This window comes from Pteropus vampyrus, unplaced genomic scaffold (assembly GCF_000151845.1).
Source record: "Pteropus vampyrus isolate Shadow unplaced genomic scaffold, Pvam_2.0 Scaffold132, whole genome shotgun sequence".
Classification (NCBI taxonomy): Eukaryota; Metazoa; Chordata; class Mammalia; order Chiroptera; family Pteropodidae; genus Pteropus; species Pteropus vampyrus.
Genome location: NW_011888913.1, coordinates 906,250 through 916,899, shown reverse-complemented (window position 1 = coordinate 916,899; position 10,650 = coordinate 906,250). Strand labels below are relative to the sequence as shown.

The 10,650-nt window shown below is 37.4% G+C and overlaps 1 protein-coding gene across 1 annotated transcript in view; it reads left to right on the top strand.

Annotated features, from left to right (window-relative positions):
* Window positions 1-3,002: 3,002 nt before the first annotated feature.
* Window positions 3,003-10,650, top strand: part of CBLN2 (cerebellin 2 precursor) — a 14,538-nt gene continuing 6,890 nt past the window's right edge. Inside the window, exons 1-2 of the mRNA XM_011367341.1 lie at window positions 3,003-3,216; window positions 4,788-4,915. Coding sequence (XP_011365643.1) covers window positions 3,003-3,216; window positions 4,788-4,915 — 342 coding nt within the window. The remainder of the gene's footprint in view (window positions 3,217-4,787; window positions 4,916-10,650) is intronic.

The window sequence follows — 10,650 nt, the reverse complement described above, 5'->3', positions numbered from 1 at the left end:
ACCTGAGCTTCATATCACCGAAGTACGTTCTATATTCATTTATTTTAAAATTACATTTTTATGAGTGAACCTTCCCTAAAACACACGCAGAGTATTATTTTATTATTTGTCCTGGGCTCTATTTCTTACTTGCTTCTTGACTCTAAAATGAAGTTCGAGGCCACTTCTTTCACTGCGTTGTTTCAGTTTTGAACCCCCTGAGAATAACGGGGGGTCCCTACTCTGTGCTCACACTTGCAGTTGTATTTCCCAAAGTCTTGAGGTCCATCCCGGTCTTTCCTAAGTGAAAAGGTAGGTCGCAGGGGTGAAGGTGGGGAGAGAGGGGCGCCGGGGACACACTTTCTCCTGTGGCCCCCTCGTCCCCTCCTGTAAAGATGGCCTTCAGAATCCGATCTGTTCTCCTGGGCTCCACTTTGCACGTAGTTCAAATTCGCACTTATATCAGGTTATAGTACATTAAGAAAATGCATTTAGTGTCTTTTAATAAAAATGATTTCCAAAGTAATACACTCACATGGTAGTAAATTTAAAAAAAAAAATACAGAAGCACAAGGGGTTAATAATACTAAAAATGATATTAAGCCTAACACCTTCGTCATGCCTGTCATCATCTTTCTTAAAAACTGTTTTTTTTTGCATTCTTCCACTCCCCATTATTTTTCAAGTCTAAATTATACGATTTTATGTAGATTCGTAAACTTATCAACCATAGTCCATATCTGCTTAAAAGATGGGGAGTTAGCTCAGTAACACTAGACTACTTTATTGCTCTTTTCACCATTAATGTTTAAAAAATATCATTTTACATTTTCTCATTAGTTGCCTTTCTACTTGGAAACGATATATTCTTTCCCCATAATTTTAGCGAGCATCACATCTTTTATGGAAAAGAAGAACTTAAGCATCGCTGGCTCTCTCCCCCATTTTGTGAGTTTCACTTTAATTTTCCCATTATCAAATTGTCAGGATAGTATTATTAAAAAGCTTGTTTCAAACCGCACATTTAAGCAAAGAGTTTGTTGACTTTCGTATACATTTTGAAAAGAAATATAAAATATTAGATGGTTGTATGACAGCTTAATTTACCTTTTATTCTATTAAAAAATCCCTCTGATGGACATGTTAATCATCCATGAAATGCAGAAAACACTGACAGGCAGACATGACAGACGAAAGAGAAAGAAAAGGTGAAGAGAACACAGCAACTGGAAAACAAGCTCACTAAAAAATAACAAAGAACAATAGTTGACTATTTTACATGAAAAATCAGCACAATTGTACAATCATAAAATCCTAAAAGAGAAAGTTGAACTTTTCAGTTTAAAGCTTCAGCTGAGCTTCCACACCGCCTAAGGTGAGACAGGTCAGGGCCATTTATTTCATTCATGAAATAAAGAGCTGTGCTAATTAATATTAAACTATATAATTAATATGTTTTATACATACAGTGGAATGCATATAATTTCATATACATATCTGAAAAATCCTCCTTGTTGTTATCCTATTAATGGATTAATTCTTTGTTTCTTGCTTCTGTGAAACCATGGCCACACCTGTGTGTATGGGTAGAGACCCAAACATCAGTTCTGCTCTATGAACTGAAGACCCACCGAGCTTAGTGATGGCCTCAGTTTGAAGGGCATATGTAAGGAGAGGTCTTCCTTTTCTGAAGCCTTTGTGAAATTTGCAGTCTGCGTATTCTGTTCTCTTTTACTCAATTTTCTCTCAGGCAAGAGGCAAGAGTTAGACCTCAAAAGTCCAAATGCTGACAAATGTGCTCCAGCCTCTTGTGGCACATCGGTGTCTCCTGGAGCAGGCTAAAAAGTAATAATAAAAAAACACTCTAACAAAATCGAAATCTCTTCAATGTAACTTTTCTTGGTGGGTTAATTAAAAAAAATCTTATCTTAACTTCTGATTTTTTATTTTTGTTTACTTAAGTCATTTTGCCCATTAGGCATTTCCGAAAGTGTGTATGAAGACATATAATAGAAGTACTTAAAATTGCTGTTTAATGAGTAGCAGAATCAATTTTTCAATGTGCAAATGTAAGTAGAATGCTCAACAAACAAATGTGCATGTTAGATGTGTTGAAAAACAGCAAAATAAAGCCATAGTACATGTTTGCAAAGCACTCACAGTTTGTGGGTAGGCAAGACGAGAGTATAAGTAATCCTAACGCAGAGCTCACCATATGCACCATAACCCAGACGCAAACGAGACGACGTGAATATAAACATACATCACTTTAAAGAACTACTTAATGCGTAGAAATAAATCATGGAATATATTTGTATTAGCTTAACATTGAAAAACTATTCTGAGCAGCACATTTTAAAGAACATTATGAGTTAAACCAAAACGATCTAATTTTTAATATTCACCGAAAATTTCCTAGAGTTGCGTAAAGAATTTGAAAAAAATCTGTCGAGTGAGGCAGTTCATGCTATTCTATTTTTCATGATATGAACTTTTTATTTCAGTATTTTGAAAGCTAAATAAAAAATATTTCTCATTGCTTAAGGTCCAGAGTCTGGGAATTTTAAGATGAATATGCCTTCGCTAACGGAAGTGCTCACCTTACTTCCTCAAAGCCCACCTTGCCCATGACCCTAGCGTCAGCTCTCAGACTTGACTGACCGTCTCCAGACCCTCTGCTTCTCTGCACGAACGGTAAGTCAGCACTTGCCAAACTTTTTGCATTTTGATTTATCAACTGTCTTCCTTACCTCCTCGTACAGTTAGTTTCCTTTGGAGAAATGGAGGTACAACATCATGTGTGCCTCAATATATTAGAAATTTCACAAATATTTATGCTCATTGGAAATGGAGAGGACCCCGAAGGAAAAACAGACCCTTTCTTGTAGATGACCATGAGAACTCAGAACTACCATTTACCCAACAGAAATCTAGTCAACCTGCCAAGGGATGAATTTCATGCCATGTTTTGCTAATTTTAACGTTAAATTTTAACTCATGAACATTCTTGTAGTGAGTAAACAATGACCAAGTTTCATATAGAGAAGAAAAAATCCTTTAGTGTTACAACCAGGAGACAGTTTGCTCTTGCCTATGAGTACAGGTTCTTCGCGGATCCAAATATCAATGTCACGATCCCTTTACCTCTGCTGCTAGGAAGTGTGACGACTTTTGACTCAGCAGACAGAGGGATGCTGCACATCTTACAAAAACACATTGGAAAACTTCCAACCCTAGGTAGGAGGTGGCCTAGGGATATGCAAATGAACCGACACCCCTCTCAGGATCTTTATGGGCAACTCCTGATAGAACCATCTTATGTGGATAATAAACTGTCCCCAGGTGTCAATCAAAAATTTCTTTAGAAAGCTGTTTCTCTTGTTTGTTAGTCATCCTTAATTGGTCTTGCCAAAGTTGAGCTTTCAGAAAAGCAATAAATAAATAAATAAATGAATGAATGAATGAATGAATGAATAAAATAAAAAATAACATTTTGTATAAGATTTGAACACGAACATGACTACTTTCCTTTCGGAAATAATGTGTATAGACTACAGCACGTCGAACTTGAGAAAACAGCTTCGGTGGATGATAATGAAACAGAACTAGAGAATCATACTCTGGACAGTGGCTTCCGTGTATGATCCGTGCACCAGGCCGTTTCCTGATGGGAGTTTAACTTCTTTTAGGTAAGCACACTCTCCCCGTAAATGCCTCACCAATAAAGCCTCTGAATATTTTCAGGTGTTGAGTACATGTCCCATAAGAACAGAGGAATGGGTCTCTGCTTCTCAAAGTGAAGCCTGCAGACCAGCTGCATCGACTTCAGCCGCAAGTTTGTTAGGAGTGGAGTTTTGGTCCCAGCCCAGGCTTTCTGATTCAAAATTTACATTTTTAACAAGATTTCCAGGTGATTCAGGTGCTTATTACAGCTTGGGAATCATGGACATATAGGATCCCTTTCTCTCCTACATGAATCTGCTGTTAATATACATCCTCAAAGCCCAGCTGAGTTATGGGAAAGAAAGCAGATGAAGGAGGTAGGTCCTGGGCAGCCGTGGAGCGTAGATGCTGCATGGACATGATCAGAAAAAGAATTCAGCAGTTACCGGCTCGCTGCTCACTCAAATGACCAGGCAGCATATCATTCACTCTCAGGTAGAGAAACGTTTCTTAAATATATTTGTTCCTGCACTCTGATCTCTGCGCAGAGGATAACCATATTTCTCTTAAAAACTTCTGATCAGCGTAAAATGGCTCTTATAGTGCATTACATCACAAGAATGTCTCCTGCAGGTTAAGCAACTGTTCTTAGCTTGGGTAAGGCACAGCTCTGTGAAATGCTAGCCTCCAAATTTTCCAATTTTAAAACATAGCAGTCCTGTGAATGCTTACTTAATATTCCGTTAAGATTCTGTACCTCTAGAGAATAGTCTTGAGATCAGCAGTTAATACCGGCATGAAATAATGAGTTGGTGCTGCCCAGTAGCTTCTGAAACAGCACAGAGGTTGGATTCAGGCCTAGACAATGTCTGCGTTACATTTACTCTTGGACTAAAACATTCCCATCCACAGTCCAGTTTGCTGTAGCAACATGACAGAAATACTTCCTGATTCCCAGGTCACTAAGTCAATGGAAGAGAGCTTAGCTGGACCCAACTGGGAGATGGCGACAGAGAGGTCACTGAGGAACAGGCTGATTGTGATCACCAGCTCCAGGGACTAGTCTCACATTCAGGTGTCCTTCTTCAGACACAGAACCTAGCAGAAGGCTGTGCCTTAAACTCCCAACTTTTCACTCTTTTTAGGCACGGGACAAATAGCCTCTATGTTAAATGACAACTGGAAAATAAAACATATTCCAGAAAGCCACAAGGGTTATATGCCTGATATTCTTAAAAATGCTCACAGTAGCAACAAAATCTTTGGACTTAAAGTAGTCTTGGACAGTTAAAAATACTGCATGTCTTTATAATTTATTCTTACATGGGAACTTTTGAGAGGGAAACACACGTTGACCTATAACCTCAGAATATTTCCGAAAGTAAAAGAACTACTAGTTTTGTCTTTTTCTTAAATCTGCATGTTCTAACTTTGAAACTAGTTTCTAAGTAAAAAAAAAAATATATATATATATATATATGACTTATGTATATTACACATATTTAAAATATTCTGAATATACAGAAAACATACATATAGCTTATTCTAAAAAGAAGCTTACACAATTAGACTACAGGAAAGAGCATTTAAATAAAAATTCAGGAAATGCTTTAGCTACATGTTAATGATTCCTTACCCCGTTCTGGGCCACAAGAATTCTTTTAGCAAGAGCTTGCAAAAGGAAGTTTCATTTTGCGATAGGATCTAGCTTTTATTGAGAAATAAGAGTTGACAAATGGCATCCTCGTTTATAAAGACTTTTCTTTCGATAGGATTAAATGACTAACATTAGGCATTTGACCCAATTTGGTAAAGCAACAGAGACATTTCCTACCATAAAAATGAAGAAATTAAATATTAGGATTATATAAGACAATGAGACATAGCTGAAGAGAATAAAGATGAATTGTTTTTCTTCCAATCATTAGTTTCTATGTCTGTCAGAGTACCGTTTTTCAAATATTAGAAGTCCATTAAGTTAGTAATTTGCCTTGTATAATAATTTTAAGATATACCTTATTAAGAATCAAGCAGCATGAGACATTGAGGTAACAAGAAAATTCATAAAGTCTCATGAATCCTAATATTTACCCACAAATAGGTAACTAGACTTATCTTTTAAAGTTTAAAGAGCATTTGAGAACAAAAATTGCTCTTTTATAATGTATATGTTCATTTGAGAATATTATAGAGAGAATATGTTCCAGTCAAAGTTTGCTCTATATTTTATCAGTTTGCTAATAAAAGCAAAATAAAAGTGATATTTTAAAAGAATATTTATTAAATATAGGTTTATATCCCACATGATATGTATGTCAGAAACGATAGCTAGTATATGGTCTTTGAAAATAGTTCAGTATGCTCTTTCAATGATGGATGTAATTTTTTTTAGTGTAATGTGACTGCATAATTCAGTCTTACTTGGCTTGAATATAGCTAATCTGAAATTTTTAACTGTCAACACATTTTTAGCTGATTTGACCAGATTATTTTATAATTTAGTCATTTCAGTCAATAATTACAAATGAATTGTTTATACGGACAAACTTTTCTTGGTCTTTCTGCTGAACTAAATTAGAACTGGCTCCAATTTTTAAGGATGTTTTTTCTTATAGTGCTAATTCAGCAGATTATAGTGCTCACGTAGCACTCAGTATTTATTTCCTTCATTGCTGTTATACAACTTAAATTAATATGCGCTTCGATATGGTTTAATTACACTGAGGAATATAAACATGTATATTTAATAATTTAACATGTATAACTTAAGGGTATGCAATATTTAGAATGATTATTTTCTACATCTTAATCGTTCTATCGAATAGCATTACGTAACATTGAAAATATATTTATTAATAACTTTTTAAAAATTATATTTTCCCTAGAATAAAAACAAAATTATCGATCCAGCAATCCTACTACCAGGTACGTATTGAATGACATCATTAGCTCCAAGAGATATCTGCACCCCATGTTCATTGCAGCAAAATTCACTGTAACCAAGATATGCAAACAACTTAAATGTCCCTCAACAGATGAGTGGACAAAGAAACCGTGGTGTACATATACAATGGAATATCATTCAGCCATTCAAAAGAAAGAAATCCTGTCATTTGTGACAAATGGATGAATCTGAAAGGCCTTATGCTAAGAAACAAGCCGGAGAAAGAAAAAGGCAACTATTATATGATCTCACTTGTACGTGGAATCTAAAATCAATCACTCAATCGAGCTAATGTCTTAGAAACAGAGAAAATAGAACGGTATAGTTGCCAGGGGCTGGGGAAAGAGAAAATGAGGTGATGTAGGTCAAAAGGTACAGGGTGGGGGAAGGGGACAGGGGGTGACACAGGTGAAAGGGTACACATTTTCAGTTGTACCAAAAAGTTCTGAGTCTCTAATGTACCAGCATGGTGACTACAGTTAAACGATATTGCACACTTGAAAGCTGCTGAAGGTGAATTTTAAGCATTCTCACCAAATAATAAAAAAGAAAAAGTTAACTGTGTGAATAACGTGAGGCGATAGATGAATTAACCATTCCGATCTTGATAATCATTCGACAAAGAAGATGTATATCCAGTCATTACGATGTATCCTTTAAATATATACGATTATTTTTTTTCCTTCAGCTACCATATATTTGATCTCCTTTACTCACTTCGCCCTCCCACAACCCCCCTATTTTTGACCCCCTTTACCCTGTCTTCCTCTTCCCTCCTCCCCGACCTCCTACCCTCTGGTAACCACTAGTCCATTGTCCATGTCCCTGAGTCTCTGTTTGTCCTGTTCATTTGTTGCTTTTAGGTTTATAGCCCACATGATATCATGCGGCTTTCAACTTTTTCAGTCTGGCTTATTTCACTTAGAGGTCCATCCAGGTTGTCGCAAATGGCAGTATTTCATCTCTTCTTATGGCTGAGTAATATTCCATTGTATATATGTGCCACAGCTTCTTTAGCCAATCATCTATCGTAGGACACTTCGGTTGCTTCCATGTCCTGGCCACTGTGAATAATGCTGCTATGAACATCGGTGTGCAAATACGTTTTTGGATATGGGTTTTCAAGTCTTTGGGATAGATACCTAGTAGAGGGATTGCTGGATTATATGGTAGATCAATTCTTAGTGTTTTGAGGAGCCTCCATATTGTTTTCCATAGTGGCTGTGCCAATTTGCAGTCTCATCAGCCGTGTATGAAGGTTCTTTTTTCTCTGAATCCTCTCTAACATTTGTTATTACTTGTCCTGTTAATTATAGCTATTCTAATAGGTGTGAGATGGTCTCTCACTGTAGTTTTAATCTGCATAAAGATGTTGAGCATCTTTTTATATATTTATTGGCCATTTGTATGTCTTCTAGGGAGAAGTGTCTGTTCAGGTCTTCTGCCTATTTTTTGATTGGATCATTTGATTTTTTTGTTGTTATTGAGTCATATGAGTTCTTTGTATATTTTGCATATTAGGCCCTTATCGGAGGCATTGCTTGTGAATATATTTTCCCATACAGATAGTTGTCTCTTTACCTTGTCGATGATTTCTTTTGCTGAGCAGGAGCTTTTTAGTTTGATGTAGTCCCATTCATTTATTTTTGCTTTTACTTCTCTTGCCTTTGAGGTCAAATTCATAATAAATATATACAATTATATCTGTCAATTATTCTTCAATAATGTTATAGTTAAAATAAATTTATGTTTGCTTATTAGTGCTTACATGTTTAATTTTTTAAAGTATATATATGACATTCACATCCAAGAGTATAAAATATACAGCATATCGTATGTATCACATACTTAGAATAAAATCACGAATACAATATATCAGTTTAAAGCAGCACGAGAAGGCTATAATGCATGCTAAAGATGGATTTCAGTGATGAAATCCAAAGGAAATAAATTTATGCTCTATCAGAGATAAACACCTAGGATAAATGAAAGGAAGAGGACTTGAGTTAGCTCAGCCTCCTTTACCCACTTAAAAATACATTATTAGTCTACTTTCCTCTTAAGCTCTGTGTGACCATCTGTCTACCACAGGGTGGTCGTGGGTGTTAAACAGTGTGTTATAGCCTAGAAAGAGGAAATGGTGCAATGCGTGACACGTAACAGATGCTTAATAAACGGCTGACATTGTCACTGTCTATGAGGATGTGCCTACACCTAAGACAATAGTCTGCTACTATGGTTCTGGTCCCAATGACAGCAATGACTAGAAATGTGGAAATGGGACAGAAAAAGTAATCCGGGATAACTAGAAAACATTTTCACTCTGAAATTTATATTCTAAAATTTTTTCTAAGCATGTTTATGGACTAAAATTCTGTTCCGTGCTAAATTTCTCCTTATAGGTAGAACGATCAATTCATCGGTAGATAAATAGCGTTCCACTTCTGAGTCATTCTGCTCATTTTCACAATTACCAACTTCCTTCTAAAAATAATCTCGAGCCTCCATTTAAACCTAAGACGTGTTTTTCCCATTACATAAGAACACTTACTGTTCTAATTCCATGATCGAGTTCACTATATACATTAAAGTTTTCTTTATTTATAGCATTTAAACGTTTTTGTTGGTAGAGAGGTTTAGTTTCAGTACCCCAAAGGCGACGATAATCGTGTATGTGTATGTTTGCATTCTTATCAGTCAGAAGAAATGCTTATAGCACAACATTTAAGGCAGTTGCTTAAGAGACTTATTATTTAAAGATTTATAGATGTGTGAAAGGTATTGCTACTTAATTGGTATTTCCGAATCGGTCTAATGATCAGCCTGTGCTTCACGAATCCTTCACAGATCGAGTGCGCTTTGCTATTTATGCTTGCAGTCGAATCTGTACTCTGTGATGGAATGATAAGAGTCATGCTCATTGTGACAATAAGTGATTGTCACATTGATGCCATGTTGGAATAAAATAGAGATCTGAAAGTAAGTGTCAATGATCCCCACTGTGTTAAACTCACAGAAATGATAACGAAATGCGGTGGCCTTGAAAACGTTTCCTGGCAAGGTCCACCGCATATGACAATCATGGTATAAAAATGTCGAAGCAAAACGTTTAATTTTCAGCAAATATCCTTTGGAGGGTCATAGATTTGGGGGTTATTTTATATTTTGTACTACTTTGCATGTGAGGCAGGAAACTGTCGGTTCAGAAGTTCTTTTAATCAGATTTTTACAACCATACTAAACATTTATCTCGGGGAATACTATGCAGTTCTGTTTAAACCTTGCCCTGTCTTCCTAGATATCCATTTCGGTTGAACTGGTTTGAAAGGAACGTCATCTTGGGTGCTCGGAGACGAGGCCCTCACAGTTCTGAGCAGAGAGAAGAACCACGTGCGAGTCTATGGGAAACACGGAGTTGAAAACCCACTAACTGAAAAAGCCCCGGTCATAGGTGGAACAAGTCCCTGGCTGAAATGTTCAAACGGATGAGGGTGAAGGGTGAAGTCAGAAGAATAAGAAATACCTTCCCTCTCTTCTTATGAACAGCATTGGCCGATCTGTGGTTTATTTTTGATCGACCTATCAGCAAAGGGGCGGTATGCAAGTCACAGGATTAAGTCAATTTTTTACGATGTTTTTAAAAGTCAGGCTACAAGGAGAACACACACTTCAATACTGTCTTTGCGCGAGCCATGGAGCGTGCAGCCTGGTGTCTGCAAAAGGCTTGGCAGACAAAGACGTGGATGAGAACTTGGCTGCTGCATGTGTCATTGTGGCAGAACGGCCTGTTAGAGCAGCGAAGGGTCTGCAAAATCAAGAGCGCCACTTCACTCACGGGGGCGAGGGGACGGGAAAGGCCGTGTGTCGTTATATTTTTGCAGGGGCCAGGCCTGCTTTTGAGGGTCAGAGAAGCCCATCTGCAAACCCCATCCTCGTTCCTAGGACTTCCCCGCTCTTCCCCGGGGCTGTCGCCCGCAGTCTGTGGCAGGGAGACCCCAGCGCCCGTAGGTGGCGCCCCATGTCCGTGCTGGCGCTGGCGCTGCGCTCCGGGCTTAGCTCGGAAA